This window comes from Pinus tabuliformis, chromosome 6 (genome assembly GCF_031772625.1).
Source record: "Pinus tabuliformis cultivar Carrire ecotype Pingquan chromosome 6, CPIR1, whole genome shotgun sequence".
NCBI classification, from domain to species: domain Eukaryota; kingdom Viridiplantae; phylum Streptophyta; class Pinopsida; order Pinales; family Pinaceae; genus Pinus; species Pinus tabuliformis.
In genome coordinates, this window is record NC_142292.1 from 115,545 (window position 1) to 135,157 (window position 19,613).

General features: G+C 34.0%; 1 protein-coding gene across 1 annotated transcript; it reads left to right on the plus strand.

The window, feature by feature from the left end:
- The first annotated feature begins 6,270 nt into the window (after positions 1 to 6,270).
- LOC149256890 (germin-like protein 1-3) lies at positions 6,271 to 7,602 on the plus strand. The gene is made up of 2 exons (XM_089368627.1): positions 6,271 to 6,496; positions 6,687 to 7,602. Exons 1-2 carry the CDS (start codon positions 6,376 to 6,378, stop codon positions 7,223 to 7,225), a joined length of 660 nt encoding a protein of 219 aa, XP_089224753.1. The 5' UTR covers positions 6,271 to 6,375; the 3' UTR covers positions 7,226 to 7,602.
- Positions 7,603 to 19,613: the final 12,011 nt, after the last annotated feature.

The following is a 19,613-nucleotide window of genomic DNA, read 5'->3' on the forward strand; positions in this document are numbered from 1 at the left end:
ATGTGTGTGTGTGGGGAAAGAGAGAGAACGAAGAGGCTTGAGGAGTCAAGTATTGCTTCAAAGCCAAGAAAGGGCCATGCAATGTAAATATGGCTACAAGGGCCTATGTAAAGTATTTTATGTACATATATTAATAGAAGAAACACTTTGATGCAAATGTTTGACCTGCGTGTTGAGATTCTCGCCATTCTCAAAGTCTTTTTACAATACGAAGTTGATTCTGTGTATTATGTTGAATTCAATATATACATGTTAATTGCAAGTGAATCGAAGATCAGGTGGAATTGCACTAAGAGAAAGTGCCGTCAAAAGTGCGCAGAGGCCAGAGGACTGTTGTTTGAAGCTCAGGGGGGACAACATCTCAAAACACAATTAAAATACCAAGGAAATGAATGCACTTAAGAGAGTCGTGCAACTGAAGTGATTATAGTAGAGCAGTGGAATCATGGTGATCCTAGGAGATTAAAGAAGAACTATGATGGATCAATGTGTAGAAGTGTGTATGAAGAAGACTAGAGGATTGGAGAAGGACCAAGATCAAGAAAGAAAGGATGAGGATAGAGGAAAAACTGGTAGAAGAATCCAAACACGAAGACGAGCACAACACCTAGTTTGTTTTGAAGTCCCGATAGAAGTTCGTCACTTGAGAGAGTCGGGAGATGGACGCCAGGTCAAAGGATTTATCCTAGAAGGATAAGAAAACAGTTTCTTGACAACTTCGGGCTGGAGGAATTATCCTAGAAAGAGAAGATGAGTGCTTAACTAGAATAGGCATGATGATTGGGACTGGGCTAACATGTGAGCCCAACTAATCAATAGAGGGCTGGGATTGTTTGGAGCATTACATGGAGTTGAGTGTGGGCCAGCTAAGATACGGATATACCGAGACTTATTTTAATAGTGAGCTGGGTATCAAAGTAATGAGGCCTTTGTAAATATCGTATGTGGGTAGCGGCAGACATGGAAGCCAACATACCAATCAATGTCGAGACAATACAAGTGGACCATCCCGGGAAGCTTCAAGCCCAAATGTTTTTTATGATTTAATGTAAGGGACTTGGCCCGGGATGATGGATCGCATGGTTATAAGGCATGGTCACAAGGAGAATGAAGAGAAGCCTAAGACCGACGAGAAATTGGGGCTTTCTACACTTACATGAGGGGAGTGAAGGTACAATTCACATGAGGTATCCACACCTGTTTTAATAAGTAAGGGCCGAGGCCACAAGAATTTGAATATATATAGAAAGGGTTGATACCCTTTAGCGCCTCCCACTAGAAATTAGATTATAAAAAGGTTATATCCTTTGAAATCCTCCCACTGTGACTATATTATTATTTTGTAAGTTGTACGCTATTATACAGGGTTGAAGGAAGTGCCTCTTTGATAGAGGTTTGGGCACTGTGGGTTTTCTAAGCCAGGGATTTAAGTAGGGTCGGATTGGGCCTACATCAAAGTGGTATCAGAGCAGGAATTCTATGTGAACCTCAAAATAGGGAGGTTGAAAGGAGTAAAGAAGTAGATGAAAAAGAAGAAAGAACAGATTTAGTAGAACTAATCAAAGGAGATCCTGGCACAGGAAGTTGAGAGGAAGCTTAAGAAGAAGGATCAGATATGGAGGGGTTCGAATGAGATTGCAGGTTGTCCATATTTTGAGGTTTTTCCTTGTTGGGAGTTTGAGGCAGAATGCCAGACAAGTGAAATTGAGCATGGAGGAAAAAATTTCAATGCTTATGACTAGATAGAAGGGTATAGATGAATTTTATATTTCTGACTAAAATGAAGAATATAGGTAAATATTATCTAGTATCTACCATCAAGAATGTTGTTATTACAATTCTTGTTTTAATGGATCCATGAGTCGGTTCAGAAAGGACGCCGACATCATTCTTGGACCAAATGCGATGAGGATAATTAACGAAGGAACGATTGTTGCAAGTTCTCGAGACAAGAAGGCTAACTTTGTTAGTTAGAAAGATGTTTTAATTTTTTCATATCTAAGATGAGACATGTGCTCTTTCTCTATTATCTATATAAAATTCATTTGATGTTTTTCTATTAGCTATAAAAGTGGGTATATTTAAGGTTAATACCATAGTAAGAGATACCAGTGTATGTGACTTTAAAGGTCACTTAGTTAGCAATTTTATTTATAAATTCAAAATAAAATGCAAGAAATATCTCGATAGCCTTTCAAGATCCTTTAGGAGGCTGAGAATAACTAGCGAGATGAGAAATGTTTACAAATTCGATGTATTTTTGGTAGAGATAACGTTGAGATAACATGGGAGAAAAGAGATATTGGACATGCAAATGTAGCCATGTCCACTATTTCAATGAGCTTATGTGTCGGAACATAGAGATTGATTGTAAATATCAAATCAATGCGATGATCACAAGTGCCATTGAATTTTATTTTAGATGTCTTTGTTGATAAAAATGTTATTGTATTCATTTGATGAGAGTCACTGCTTTGCTCCAACAACTCAAACAAGTGGAGCAAAGCTCGAAAAATATAGATATGTAAAACCTACAATTGTAAAAACTTGAAGAGCCTGCAATTTGAAGATAGGGAGGGATGTAGGGGAAGAGAGATAATTTTTTAATAGTTTAGGACACTATTGGATTAGAGAAGCTATACCTGATCGGGGTTCAAAGACATGCATATGGGTATTTTTTTCCAATCGTTTAAGGTATGTAGGATCTGTAAGTTTGACAACGTAACTTTATGAGGTGGTTATGAGACATTTCACATGCTAATGATGCCCAATTATGTTGGGAAACTTGGATAATACCTAGGAGACTGTACCGTTTTTTGAGGGCTATGAGATATTTCGTGTGATAATGATGTCCAATGATGCTGGGAAACTTGGATAATGTCTATGAGACTATACCATTCAGTGGAATAGGGAGGAAATTGAAGGAGTCTTACTAAATCAAGCATTTCTTTATTGTGCCAAAGCCTTTGGAGGATTTTTGGTTCTATTATTTATTGTGCCAATGTGTGTAAGTTTCATTTTCAAAAGTGTAAGTCTAAAGAGAGGGTGTTAGATTATAAAGCTTCTTTATGTAAAAATGACAAGATATTATGCGTCATTTTTGGATGATGGTTCACACGATCACTCGATCACCTCCATGAATAGGAAGTATTTAGATTTTATAAACAATTGCAATATCTAGAACATAGACATATGTTATTGTAACACAAGCTAATATCAAATATCTTATTTGAATCCCTCACATTGATTCACTGTTTGTTGCATTGTCATTGTGGCTCTCATTCAATTAGATCATATTCCAATATAGGCGAGGAGGGGAAATCGCAAAAGTAACAAACAACTTATCCCATTCCATGTAATTTTCAAAACCATAAACAATGTGAGCAAGAAATTTATGAGATGTTAGACCAAGGAGTGGGTTATTGTGATCAAAAGTATCTCTCTTTTTGACTAATTTAAGAAGTAAATAAACATTGCTAAAATAGGAACAAATTCTCATAAACTTCATAGTGAAATAGGGTGTTGGTCACTTCGGAAAACGCCATGGGATGAAATATTTTGTCACATTTGCAAGAGTAAGAGCGTTGAAGATGAAAAGAACCTTCTCTTGAATTGTGATATTCTACTGACCTTTGATTTAATTTTCAAAATATCTGTCACTCTACTAGTCTTCTTTGCCATTCAAGTTAGCACAACTATGGTGATGTTGGAACTAATTTGATAATTCTTTTTGAGCACAAAAATAAAATGTAAAAGAATTCGTAGGATTCTACTGTATAGTCAGGTTCTATTGCTGCTGATTATGCATGTTGCGTTGCAATACAGCGAGGCCTTCCCTGAATTCCATGTGGTCCTGCACACAATTGATGTAGGTTCGCTGATTTCTCCTACCAGCTAGATAATTTCCCACTTGCGACCCCCCTGACCCCGACCTGCGACTGCCCCAAGAGCTTGACCGAGAACTATTCTCTGTACTTTGCACACTCGAATCCATTTTCAGACTTCCCAGAATGTCAAAGAACCTTCTGTCACTCCAGCTCAAATTCGAGATGCTCTTGTCCCACCGCTCCCGAAACCGACCATCCACCATCCCATCCACCTCACTGGCCTCCAACGAAGCCCCAAGGTCCTGACCCAAGACACCCTCAAGTTCAGAAGTTTATAAACATTCTCTCCAACAATAATCTTAAAATCGATCATATTCATACAGACTTTACTCTACGATTCTACTCTCAAATCTTCCTTGAGGTTCTAGACCAGAAGCCAATCCCAATTCAGCCAAATAACAACACCAAACCCTACAACGACACTGAAACCATCAACTCCACTCAGACCCGTGGCCCCCTGAAGCTTCCCACTCGAAATCTCAAGCTCATATGACGCCTTTGCTTGGTTGTTTTTCTTCCATCCAAGTCCCCAAGCATATCTATATTCAATGATTCCTTCGCGATTAATGAAAATCCCTCCCCCTCATGCCACCCCTTTCTGATAATGCTTTCTGAGCATAAAAATAAAATGTAAAAGAACTCGTAGGAGTCTCTTACCATCTAAAGGTTCCATGGACCATGTAGGCCTTGGTGAGTGCTAATCATCATCGTCATCATCATAACCATATAAATGACTAGATAGCATTATTATCTAGATATCTACATTGCATTCATTTTTGTTTATCACTATTAATTATAGTTTACATTTTTATAAACATTTTTTTTTCTTAAGCTTGAATTAGTTTAATTCTATATCATTTTCAAATTCAATGCATGCATTTTAAATAATGCAATATAATTGAGAAGGTAACAGAAGAATCATAACAACACATTTCTTTTTTTTTGGTACAGTAAGAAGTTATTAAAAAAAAAGAACATACATTTATATGTGATATTCTTTTGAATCAAATTTATTGTCTAGCACACATATTTGATGAGAAAATTATTAATTTAAGTTTGATATATTTTTATGTGATATTGTTTTAAATCAAATTTATTGTGTAGCACACATATTTGATTAGAAAACTATTAATTTAAGTTTTATAAATTAATAAAAAAATAAAATAAATTTGACTAAAAATTGGTAAAAAGCATTTGAAATGTTAATAGGAAATATAATTTTGCAAATTAGTTTTTAACAAGTAGGAAATGGAGTTTTTTTTTGGAGTAAGGATTAGGGTAGTCTTCATCTTAGGTTATTTTTAATCTTAATATTGAACGAAGTTTGACTTAGCTTCTTTGGGGACAGTTAACACGATGCTCATCAAGAAGCAATAATTTTTTTTAGTTATGTTGGAAGTTATTAAAAATAAAACAATATATATTTTATGAGATATTGTTTTAAATTAAATTTATGAGTACATTTTTAATTTTTTTTTATCATTTAACTTAAAAGAAATGAAAAATTTAATTAAAAAAAAGAAGAAAGAAATTGATATTTTGATAAGAAACATAAATTTGCAAATTATCTTTCAACACTAAAATAATTTAAAAGATAGCAACTTATCAATCCACCATTGATATCCATAGAAAGAAACCACAGTACCAGAAAACTACTACGAAATGAAGTGGATGAAAAATGGTTAGGGTTCTCCGGTTACTAAATTAAGAGGTTGTCCTTGTTTTTTAAAGTAAGGATTAGGGTAATTTGCGTAAAGAGTGGCTGTTTCATGTTATTGAACAATGTTTGACTTAGCTGCTTTCCCCGAGGGTTAACACACACAATGGAAATAATCTTGATGAAGAGCATAGCGATATGTTTGGAGATGGGAAAACGAATATGGTTTGGTACAGTAAATGCGCGTGATAAATACAAAATAATGTTAAACATCACATCGATGACTGTCTATATATATATTTAATTGTGGACGACTTAGTTCAAAGTTTATATATTTAAAAAAATATTTCCAAATGGAAAAGGAGGTGTGTTGTGCAATACTATTCTGTTTAACCAATAAAAGAAAAACAGAATGTTTCTGCTACGAGTAGACAGACTGACCAAGTCTGCATGAAGAAACCCGAAATTGTTGACAGCTTCGTTGAGATACTTAAATCTAAAACATATCCCTTCTTCCCTTGGTTGAGACGCAGCCAGATCCAATAAGGACAGGGTCATATGTGGCGGACGTAGCCAATGACTATGACTGCGTCTTTCTCAATTTTAATTTGGAAACACGCAACCGCGTCCAAGTACAAAGAAGGAGTCCATCAAGCAAGCAAATTTAACTCAAGAACTTGGCGTTGGCGGCGTTGCTGTTATAAAAAGGAAGAATGCTCTTCATATTTCACCAAACTCAATCTATCATCTAAGGATCAGATCAGATCAGAGGGAGCATCTACTCGAATCGAATCGAAGAATAGTAGTCAGTCAGTTGCCTGCAGTCCAGTCATGAAATCCTTTCTAGCGCTAGCGCTTGTAGTACTAGTGGCGCATAATATTGTTAATATTGTGCGTGCAGGTGATGCAGATCCTTTACAAGACGTTTGTGTGGCTGACACGAAGAGTGGAGGTATGTAAGACTTTGAGTTTGAGGCCGTGATCATGTGTTTGCTTATCAGGGTTTCGTTTCGTTTCATGCGATGTGAATAATAATATAATCTGATCATATATATGTTTATTAGGTTTTCGATTCGTTTCATGCGATGTGAATAATAATATAATCTGATCATATATATATGTTTATTTGACTGTAATTGCAGTTAATGTGAACGGGTTCCCGTGTAAGGATGCAAGCATGGTTACCGCAAATGACTTCATGTTCAGGGGCTTAAATGTTGCAGGGGATACAAGTAACATGATGGGATCCAACGTCACTGCAGCCAATGTAATGCAGATACCAGGCTTAAACACCTTGGGAATCTCCATGGCTCGGATTGATTTCGCTGCTCCTCTCGGCCTTAATCCCCCTCACACTCATCCGCGGGCCACAGAAATCTTGGTGGTCATCGAGGGTACTCTCTCAGTCGGCTTTATCACCACTGCCAATAAATTGTTCAGCAAAACGCTTGAGAAGGGAGACGTGTTCGTGTTCCCCAAAGGTCTGGTGCACTTCCAACAGAACGTGGGCTATGGCAACGCAGTGGCCATCGCTGCACTGAGCAGCCAGCTTCCAGGAACCCAGCAGGTCGCCCAATCCTTGTTTGGAGCCTCTCCCCCGGTTGATGCCTCCCTTCTGGCCAAAGCTTTCAAGATCGATGCCTCCCTCGTGCAACTTCTCCAAAGGAAATTCTTGGGTTGATGCCCACTCATCTAATTCAATCATTCATTCATGCCAGGAGTCACCAGTCATTCGTCGGCTGTTATGCGACCAAACAAACAAATCAATAAAACCTCTCTTTCCCTCACGTACGTGTACACTCGTGACTCCTCTATATGCAATAAAGGAAAATTTTACATCAATATGGGTGTTTGAGAGTTTTATGTTATAATCATTTACACCTTTCTGTTTCTGTTTAATGGACACGACACTGCCTAATAGCTTATCGGTTGAATTGATGGAGCGCTGCACGATGCATCTCATCTGATGCAAACAAAATAAAAGTATTTGTCTTTTAATTGTGATGCAAACAAAAGAAAAGTATTTGACTTTGAATTAAAGACGGGATATAAAGAAACACTCTTATCATTTAATCCGTACTGGTGTCCTTTTTGGTAATGTGAAATTTCTGTGTTGCGATCGTTTACTCTTTGACACAACATACCCTAATATCTCCGCTCAATACATCGACCACGGCATCATCATGCCTCTCTTCCAAACAAAACAAATATATGGCTGAGGTGAAAAAAATACACTCACTGCATTATAAAGACTAAATGAATGACTGATTAAATTTAGTTTTTTCCTCTGGTGACACTACTTTAAATTTAGATTTTGTGTCTGGCGGACATGATTTCAATTTAGGTTTTGCTTCGGGCGGACGAGATAAATCGTTTTAAATTTGATTTCAAAATATTTTCTTAAATTGATTTTTAATGACTTTTGGATTTTGGATTTTGTATTTGAATGGCAAAATTAAATTTCCATTTTTTTTTTTTAAATTTTGTATTTGAATTTGAAATAATAAAAAAAATCGAAATTTCAGTTCTGTATTTGAAATGCTAAAAAGTTGTATGAATTCCTTTTAAAATAAATAAATAGTAACATACTATTTTTAACCACATAAAAATACATATAAACATTACTATATTATTTGACTTTCTAAGTGTTAGATTTTGTATTTGAATTTGAAATGAAAAAAGAGATATGAATTTCAATAGAATAACAACTCAAATGTTGCCTATTTTTTTTTTTGTTTTAATCGAGAGCCGAATTATAAACAGGTGGATGGATACCCCCAATTTCTGAAATATAACACAAAATTTATATAGACCATCCACATGAATAAGAGTTTATTGCAATTAAATATAAACAGGAGGACGGATACTCCCCCAATTTCTGAAATATAACACAAAATTTATATAGGCCATCCATATGAATAAGAATCTCTACTGAGGGAACAACTTATGCAATCTAGACCATTCTACCTTGTAGGTAGTTATGGGCACATTGTATTTATTAACATATATGCCAAACAAATATAAAGAAATCCCAAATATTTACCTCCTCTTTTAGAGTTAAAAATATAATTTAAAATTTAATGTAAGTTTTACATTAAATTTTAAGCAAATTGTATTACTATTAAATAAATAAATCTTAAAACTATATTTTACGTTAAAAATTTACACTTGGGAATATTTCAGAAATTGGGTTTTACATTTTGTATATTTTTAGTAAATAGATTTTTTTTCTACCAATACATTAATACTGATTTTTAATGAAAAACAAATATTACAAATACATTGACACTTTAAAAATTACTAATTAATATTAACAACACTCATGTGAATAATAATAATAATAATAATTTTAATTACATTATTAATGCATCACTACTATTATTATCAATGTTAACAATAATAATATTTTTTTGTAGAATAACATTAATATTACAAATAACATTTAAGTAGTGATGTTAACATAAGGAAGACTACTATTATTAACATTGAAATTATTAACTTGAACATTAACATTATTAATATAAATATTATTAACCTTAATATTGATAAATAACATTAGTAATATTTCAATTCTAGTCATTAATAAGGATGATGGTAATGTTTTAGATGTTTTTTTTTTCTTAGCTAAGACTAACCTAAGTACCCACGGGGGATTTGAACCGGTGACATATCACAAGGAGTGCCTTAACAACGCACCCATTCACCGTCAATCCAAAGCCCCGTGGGCGTAATGTTTTAGATGTTAACAATATTAATAGAAAAAATATTTACATTAATATTATTCACAATATTATTATTAACATCATTAATACATTATTAATAATATCAATAGAATACAATTCAACCAAATTGAAGAGACATAAAGTCAAAAGTCTTCCACAATGTGTGAGGCTTGCATGCCCAGGTGGTTTCCTTAAGCACCCAAAAAGCCGAGCAAAAGCAAAAACTCTCCACTCAAGGAATAGTTTTGAGCAAATATTGATGGGTAGTTAAGCTTGAAAGGCGTCAAATCTATGCCAAATTAGTTTCCTCATGCGATTGTGAAACGAAAAGGTTGCAGGAACGGGGTAAATGTGTATATATTTTTTTTTCATAGATCCATATTGCATTGAAAAGGTTGCAGGGGTAAAGGTGTATATTTTTTTTTCATAGATCCATATTGAATCGTTCCCGTGTGCGTAATTGTGGATATGTTCCATGCATAGCCATCTTGGAGCGTCCTTGTGTACGTGAAAGGAGGAGTACATTTTCAAGAGATTATCATATTGCTTGGAAATTAAGAGAGGAGAATCCCAACACATGTGATACCCCTAGTGCTCTTATTTTGAAAGGCATGACTATTTTTAGATTATTGTGATTATTATTTGAATTTAGTGATTGTGGAAGCAAGGATTGGAATTGATGGATTATGGAATGGAATTTTATATTATGAGTACATGTTTTGTTGGGAATTGTATGGGAAAGAAAACATAAGTAATAGGGACTTTTTTCTATTTTAGAATATTGTCAAGTGGTTAAGTCCACATAGCCTTACCAAATATTTTCCTAAGAAAAATCCGAGGAGAAATTAAGATTAAGAAAATAACATAATTGAAGAGAAATATTATGCTAAATTATTATTCATGAAATATCATAATGAGAGAGAATTATTAAGTTAAGAATTTAGCTAGAGAGAAATGATAAGCTGGATGAAAAGGAAAAGAAAGCACAACTAGAGAGAAAGATTTGCTTTAAAGGCGAAAGGAAAGAATTTTTCCTAATTAAAAAGGAAAGCCTAGCTAATTAAAGGAAAAATATGTTGGGAAGAATTATAAAATACCACTAAGGAATACATACGGGTTTGTTGTTTCAAGAGGCAAGAAATTGACCTCTGGGGGAATTACTGGTAGTAACTCATTGGTTGGGAGGAACATGCTCTCTCCCATAGGTTTCCCAGGAGACTATTCTATTGAATATCTGAGAAGGAGACTATTCTATTGAATTCTAATTGAAATTAAAGGGATATTACATGTCCACCCATGGTCAACATAGTCATCATGGTTGGCCATGGGCAACCATTACCAAACATGGACAATAATGGTGAATAGTGGTAATTTCTTTCAATCATAACTTATCATATTAAAGTATATGTTGAAGTGGGATGTTACATCTTACTATGTGTGACTGCAACCTTACAAAATTTTCTACCCAAAATTGACTATAATCCAACCCTAGATACCCTTATTTGATCTTTGTGAATGCTTAAAATTATATGTTTGATGGTTGTATGAACTACATATCCTCTTCATGTTTGAGGGTTTCTTCAAGGGATCTATAGATCAAGACAAAACACAAATTCCTTATCAAAGAACAGGCCTACAAACTTGTGGCTAGGGTTTCTTCTGCCACTCGTCTTCCTCTAACTAGTGCTATGATACCACTTGTTGGTTTTTAGAATCTGTAAAAACATTTTCAACAAAGAAGTAATGATAGAAAACACTTAAAATTTTATGTGGTAAAACAATGAAAATTTATCAAGAAAATATCCATGAGACAAGGTAAGTCAGCCATGGTTAACCATCATTTTCAACCATGATCAAACATGGAAAGCCATGGTCAGTGGTGGTAAACCATATCAATGATAATCTATCATAGTGAATGGTAAAGTTTTACAAATCATGTTCATCCATGGTCAACATGGTAATCATTGTTGACCATAGTCAGCCATGGTCAACCATTACCAAAGATGGACAATGATTGTCAATAGTGGTAAACCATTTTCAATCATAATCTATCATATTAAAATATATGTTGAAGTGGACTAGCATGATCATCCATAGTCAACTATAGGTTTACCATATTAAACCCTCCTCGACTACAACTTGAACAAATTTACCATAGTCAAGGATAGTCAGCCGTTGTCTACTAATCTTTCCCACACACATTGATCATCAGCTAGCACAACCCCATTAGTAAATTGTGCTTGATATATGCCGATCGACGACATTTTGCACCTTTTATATGCCAATATACGTATGGAAATTATATCGATCGACGTATATCAACCACATTTACTAATGTGCTTGTGATAGTTTCTATTCATTGAAAAGATAAATCACTTTCTGCAAACACTCACACACAATACACAATCAATGTCCTGTAAAACCTAGTCTTGTCTTCTACATTAGTCCCTGAAGGAGGAGTGAGTTACCATATTGACACTTTTGATTATTGATTTTCATAATTTTATAGAAAGCTCCATTGTTTTTGATGCACGAGCATCTTACCTCCAAATCAAAATAACTTTTGAATAGAATAGTCATTTTCATTTACCAAGGCAGTTGGTTCCCTAATTGAGTGTAATTATTTATTTAATTGTGTTTTTGTATGTTTTCTTAAGAAATGTACACAAGTGATGAAAATGAGGAGTATTGTAGCTAGATCTCTCTTTTAGAATATAGATATCGATAATATTTGAGAGAGTTAGATAGAAATGAGGGAAGTTAGATTGTTGAAAGATTTATGGACCTAGGAATCCTAGAATAGGGGTTTTAGGGGAGGATTTTATGGATCTAAACCATAATATAGTTTGGAATCCTTATGTATAAATATGTAGCTAAAATAAGATCATGTGTTTGTGTGGGGAAAGAGAGAGAACGAAGAGGCTTGAGGAGTCAAGTATTGCTTCAAAGGCAACAAAGGGCCATGCAATGAAAATATGGCTACAAGGGCCTATGTAAAGTATTTATGTACATATATTAATAGAAGAAACACTTTGATGCAAATGTTTGACCTGCGTGCTGTGATTCTGGCCATTCTCAAAGTCTTTTTACAATACGAAGTTGATTCTGTGTATTATGTTGAATTCAATATATATAGGTTAATTGCAAGTGAATCGAAGATCAGGTGGAATTGCACTAAGTGAAAGTGCCGTCAAAAGTGCGCAGAGGCCAGAGGACTGTTGTTTGAATCTCAGGTCCATCGAAAGTATGAAACATGGGTACTCCTTGGATGAGGAACTAAATTTTGCATCCAATGAGTACTCCCGATTGAAATTTGGGTAAAGCCTTAGGGAGACGAGTTTAAAATACGAGCTAAAAAAGTAGTTTTATTATTTTATTATGTTTTAATATTTTTACTTTTTTACTCCAAAAATGGTGAATCATCCCCCATGGTTGACATCATCATCTTGAATCCTATTTTTTCTTATAAATTCATTTTAGTTGTACATTTTTCTTAGGAGGCCCATTTTAGATCTCAAAATTCCCCTAACGAAAACCTAAAAAGGTTTGAATTCAAAATGTCACGAATTAAGAAAGGAATGATTATGCTAAAAGGACACAATGGAAAATAAGTAAATTAACATAGAATACATTTAAGTTCTATGACAGGCCTCCTAACTAAAGCTACTCCCTATTCCTCTCTAGAATCAAGAATGAAACCATAAGAATGATAATCTCAACTATGGACATATACAGAGGAGCATGATGGCGTATAACAAGATCAATTTGCAGTGTCCGAAAATAAGAGCAAAGGGTCGAGGGAAATTACATGATAGTTAGTGGCGAAGCAAAACTCCTAGAAACCCTTTGAAAATTTAGTAACCAACCTTTTAAAAATGAGACAAAGTATCAGAATGATTCCTCGTTGGTATACAAGCCACAAACCCCTAAATTTCCTCCAAAAAGAAGCATTGTAATAGTTAGAAATTGTAATGGCGAACCAAGAGATCTAAAAACTAAAATTAGTTCAAGTAAAAAAATGAGAATTGTTGTTTACCTCTACCTCTTATGAAAAATTTCTTGTGTGGATGAAAGACTTCTAAACATATGGAAGAGATATCCAAAAAAAAAATGAATATTGGTATCAAGAACACCTGCCATGATAAAAGGTCAGGGTTTGAAACCCTCATTTAGCCTCTACAGAGAAAAAACCACATTCTTAACAAAATAAATGTTAAAAGGTAAATGAACAAGATAGAGCAACTTTACCCTAGTAGTATACCCTTCTTTTAGTCTCAACCATTGGATGTCCTTGGTGCGTCACAACCATAGAACCTAATCAACATGTGATTAAGGGGAGATGACCTAGGGATAATTTGACAAGCAATAAAAATAACGTCGAGGGGGGTGATAACCCAATGTTCCAAGTTCATATGAGTGTATTCATAGGTGTAATGATCAAATAAGAAAATACTGTATAATGTATATCCTTTGCTAGGATAGTGTAAAGGGGTGTGAATACATATATAATACAACTATTGTGACATAACCATAAAGGGTACCAGAACGTATGATTCAAGACATGTAAAACATACATGTATATATTATAAAGTCCATTGCTTTATGATTTACCAAAACCTTATGACTGGAAAGAGTTATTGTCAATGCGGTAATAATGTTAGTAAGAAAGAGAACTATAGTAGTCCTATGAACTTTACCTATGGTTGTTTCTCTAATGGAGGTGTAGATATGGAAACAAACCAAAAAAAATAATGAGACTCGAGGTCTTGATTAGTAAATCACTAGAAAATAATGCTAAGTGTAAAATAACACTTATGAATTCAAAGGAGGAACATGATTGATGTTCGAATTTTATTATGAAGACATATTTCCTAAGGAGAAATTGTTGTTGACACTATATTTAAGTCAATGAATTTTTGTTTTTCTTTTAGATTGAAAATGAGATACATTACAACAAAATCAATTAGAGCAACTGGCCTTATCCAGACCTTGTGTTACAAAACTTTGTTGTGGAAGTTGATAAGGAAGTAATTTTACTTAGAAAAGTTGTTGGTGAAAAGAATATGCGAAGTTTCATTTTCATTTCTAATTGCATAGTAAATGGAATGTAAATTTTGTGACTTGGGGGGTCATCTCTATAAATTATATAATTAGAAGCCTCAGTTTTGTTGTCATGTGAGATTTGAATCCTAACTGGCAGGAAAATAGTTGAAATCAGTTATGTCCAAGAAGGGGGAAGGAACAAAAAAAAAATCCTCCTTTTTGCCATTATTTAGTACAACTATTGGCAGACCAAGAAATTTTCATGAGTGGAGATATATTTCATGAGGTGGAACTGTAAAAAGAGAACTATGGGATATAAAGACAATTTATTTTGAAAAGAGGAGTAGTGGGAGAGACAAACTGTTTTAGAACCCATTGAACTAGCAAGACACTGCTAAAGGGTTCAGGAGGTAGATTTCGAAAGAGATTTCTATGTTCTTTTCGATAAAGAGAGAAGTGGAGCATGTAGGGAACAAACTGGAAAAACTATTTCATGGTTGGGAGGAACGTGGAAGCCCTTAGCATAATTTCGGGAAGCATTTAGGTGAGGATAGAAATGTTATTGATTTTTATGTTGACCAATTTACTTTGGAAATTGGAAGGTTCAATACTAAATTTGAACTATGGGAAAATCCTCATAATGATTATAATTGTAATAGGTAGATACATGTACACGTATTTGTAGTTGCGTGTGTATCTGTCTCCAATCTGTTACAGGTAGCTTGAACACTACAAGTGTAGGTCAAGCTTTACATTTGTCGTAGAGGATGGTAAGAGGTTTAAATAAGAAACTTAGCCTAGAATTTACCTTGAGGGTGTGAATGATTTAAAAGGAAAAGAAAAGAATGTCACCTCAGGTAAAAGCGCTATAAATAAGTCTAATGAATGTCAAAATTATAACCTGAATTTGTTTGCTTAATTCCTTTTGGTCGTAGAATTGAATGTTGATAATATATATATATATATATATATATATATATATATATATATATATATATATATATATATATAGGCTCAGTAATTAAGACTAGAAGGATAAGAGACTTGGCTGACGTTAAATGTCCTAGGCCATAACTAGGGAGGATTGCTATTTATTATCCCAGGGACAACAATCCTGAATGTCGAAGAGGTTAGGGCTCAGAGGAGAACTTGGAGAAGTTTCCATGACATAACCCACTAGTGTACATGAAAATAAAAAGATTCTTTGCTATATATTTCATTAAAGTATATAGGAATCATAGCATTGGTAGTATGGGAGTAAATATAATCATATCAAACTTATGGAAAAGAATATGGCATACATGTTTACATAAATGAATGGAGAAATGATAAATGTAAGGGTGCAAAAGCCCTATAAAATAGAAACCCATACTTTAGAAGATATTTTCAAGAAAAACAATCATACAATTGTGCCTTTTATTACGAACAAAATACCAATAAATTTAATCCACATCCACATGGGTGACGATCTTTTTTTATACTCTAACTTATACAAAAGAAAAAAAAAAACCCTGTCAGGTAAAGTTATTTATTAACTTATACAAGGTTTCATAACAATAATATACTATCACCTTCGTGGCATGAGGAGAAAACAAATATAATGTATATAAGAGTTTACAAACATGACCAAGATTGGTAAGTATATATTAACTATAAAATTTACTAATGGAAGCAAAGAATCGTTAAACTCCAATAATGATGAATACAGGTGAAAATATTGTCTACAAAAGTTGGGATTTTTCAAAAAATACATATTTTTATGAATTACATAGCGAGTTTCAGAAATTCATAAAACCATGGCCAACATAAGGCCTTTTCATAAAACCCTAAGCCAAGAAAATTCTAGAAGGGTCTTGGTAACGTCAGTATGAAAACCGTAGAAAAGAAATGAAAATTTTGTAAGCACTTGTAATGGTTGTGAAGCATAGGAGAGAAAATATTGTGAAAATCCATTTTAAGAAAAGGCTCAATGAAGATAACCAAAGCCACAACTAACCTACAAGGTGAATACAAATTTGGTTAAAAACGCTAAAATTTTCTCAAGGGATTATTGTAAAAGTAACGTGGTAAACATGTAAGGAAGGTAAACAAGAGGGTTTACCCGACGAGTGACATGAAGTAGTAGTCCAAACCCTGCTCCATAAAATATGAATTATTAGTATCGATGAATATGCTATAATGGTAAACCGTTCTTCCTTTCTAAAGAGAAAAACAAGCTAGGGTTTGAACTTATAGAAATGTTTTTTAGGGAATTTTACCTTGTAAATATTGTATGGCTTGGAGCCGCAACATTGAATCTTGGAAAAGGTGGACACCATAACTTGGAAGCCACATAATGTTGGGATTTCACCTATAATTTTAACCAAAAATGATGATTAACAGAGAAATAAGATTTAACTAACAATTAGTTGCAAGGAGTAAATATGCATAATAATAAAAGTTAAATGAATGCTTTTAGGGTCTATTTCCAACCTAGAGATGTAAAATTTTCCTTGGACCACAAGAAAAACCTTTGATAGAAGCATTTGGGCCAAAGCCAACAAAGAATTACTATGCGAACCATCAATACTAAGGGATAAACCCTAATTACCAAGAGAAAGCTTCCAATTTCATAGCTTGTTTCACAAACAACATACGAGAAAATGAGACGAAGGTGGTGGTTGGGCCATAAGGAGGTAGTTACTTAAGACCAAAACAAAATAAATTCACCATTGATATCAACCCTGAGCAATCTGGACCGTCGAGATTACACACGTTATTGAGCATATTGAGAGGTGGACCATACCACGAACTATATCAAATTCACACGGGTCGAGGGTGGGAAGGCCTCCACGAAATAAAAAATAGCCACGGAGGACTCCACGGAGTCGAGAACCTTGAGAAGCATAAGGGAAAAAATATATCTCTAACCAAGGAATTTAATCATTTTGAACCTTTTTCCCATACATTAATATATATGTCAACTCTACGAAACTTACAGAGATATAGGTTACTCCTCTTTGTAATTTTTTAAATAATATCATACCATAAGGTCAAGAACATGGTTTATATGGAGCAAGGCTAAACACAAACAATTAATTGGGTATTGCAATGTACTTATGGTTGTAGTAGTTGTATATTATAATGCAAGCATAACATAAACCTTTGACTATCAGAAAGGTTGGTTAGATCAATACTTCAAATAAACATATTTTAGGCATTGAGGAGTTGATCCTAATCCATAATAAGTTCATCAATTGGAATACCATGCCATATATGAATCTAGACAAAAGTGTTGGGAGTGAACTCTCATTGTTTCACGAAGAAGATATCTGGAAAATGGATCAATACGTTATCAAGGATAGTTTGCTGGGCTTTAATAATTGAAGAAAATCGTGTTATGATATATATATATATATATATATATATATATATATATGATAGATTACAAGTAATTCTAATTGAAATTAGAGTGATCTTACATGTCCACCCATGGTCAACATAGTCATCATGGTTGGCAATAGGCAGCCATGGGCAACCATTACCAAACATGGACAATAATGGTGAATAGTGGTAAACTTTTTTCAATCATAATTTATCATATTAAAGTATATGTTGAAGTGGGATGTTACATCTTACTATGCATGACTGCAACCTTACAAAATTTTCTACCCAAAATTGACTATAATCCAACCATAGATACCCTTATTTGATCTTTGTGAATGCTTAAAATTATATGTTTGATGGTTGTATGAACTACATATCCTCTTTAGGTTTGAGAAATTCTTCAAGCGATCTATAGATAAAGACAAAACACAAATTCCTTATCAAAGAACAGGCCTACAAACTTGTGGCTAGGGTTTCTTCTACCACTCGTTTTCCTCTAACTAGTGCTATTATACCACTTGTTGGTTTTTAGAATCTGTATAAACATTTTCAACAAGGAAGTAATGATAGAAAACACTTAAAATTTTAAAAACAATTTTATGTGGTAAAACAATGAAAATTTCTTAAGAAAATATCCATTCAGACAAGGTAAGTTAGCCATGGTCAACCATTAACCAATCATTTTCAATCCATGTATCAAACATATAGGAAATCCACTATAGCTGGTCAAGCGGTGGCAAACATTAATGCTTGATGATCGACGACATTTATTTTATATGCCAATAGACGTATGGAAATTATATCGATCGACATATATCAACCACATCTACTAATGTGGTTGTGATAGTTTCTATTCATTGAAAAGATAAATCACTTTTTGCAAACACTCACACACAATACACAATCAATGTCCTATCAAACCTAGCCTTGTCTTCTACATTAGTCCTTGAAGGAGGAGTGAGTTACTGTATTGACACTTTTGATTTTTTATTTTCATAATTTTATGGAAAGCTCCATTGTTTTTGATGCACGAGCATCTTACCTCCAAATCAAAATAACTTTTGACTAGAATAGTCATTTTCATTTACCAAGGGCGTTGGTTCCCTAATTGAGTGCAATTATTTATTTAATTGTGTTTTCGTATGTTTTCTTAAGAAATGTACACAAGTGATGAAAATGAGGAGTATTGTAACTAGATCTCTCTTTTAGAATATATATATCGAGAATATTTGAGAGAGTTAGAGAGAAATGAGGGAAGTTAGATTGTTGAAATATTTATGGACCTAGGAATCCTAGAATAGGGGTTTTAGGTGAGGATTTTATGGATCTAAACCATAATATAGTTCAGAATCCTTATGTATAAATATGTAGCTAAAATAAGATCATGTGTGTGTGTGGGGAAAGAGAGAGAACGAAGAGGCTTGAGGAGTCAAGTATTGCTTCAAAGCCAAGAAAGGGCCATGCAATGTAAATATGGCTACAAGGGCCTATGTAAAGTATTTTATGTACATATATTAATAGAAGAAACACTTTGATGCAAATGTTTGACCTGCGTGTTGAGATTCTCGCCATTCTCAAAGTCTTTTTACAATACGAAGTTGATTCTGTGTATTATGTTGAATTCAATATATACATGTTAATTGCAAGTGAATCGAAGATCAGGTGGAATTGCACTAAGAGAAAGTGCCGTCAAAAGTGCGCAGAGGCCAGAGGACTGTTGTTTGAAGCTCAGGGGGACAACATCTCAAAACACAATTAAAATACCAAGGAAATGAATGCACTTAAGAGAGTCGTGCAACTGAAGTGATTATAGTAGAGCAGTGGAATCATGGTGATCCTAGGAGATTAAAGAAGAACTATGATGGATCAATGTGTAGAAGTGTGTATGAAGAAGACTAGAGGATTGGAGAAGGACCAAGATCAAGAAAGAAAGGATGA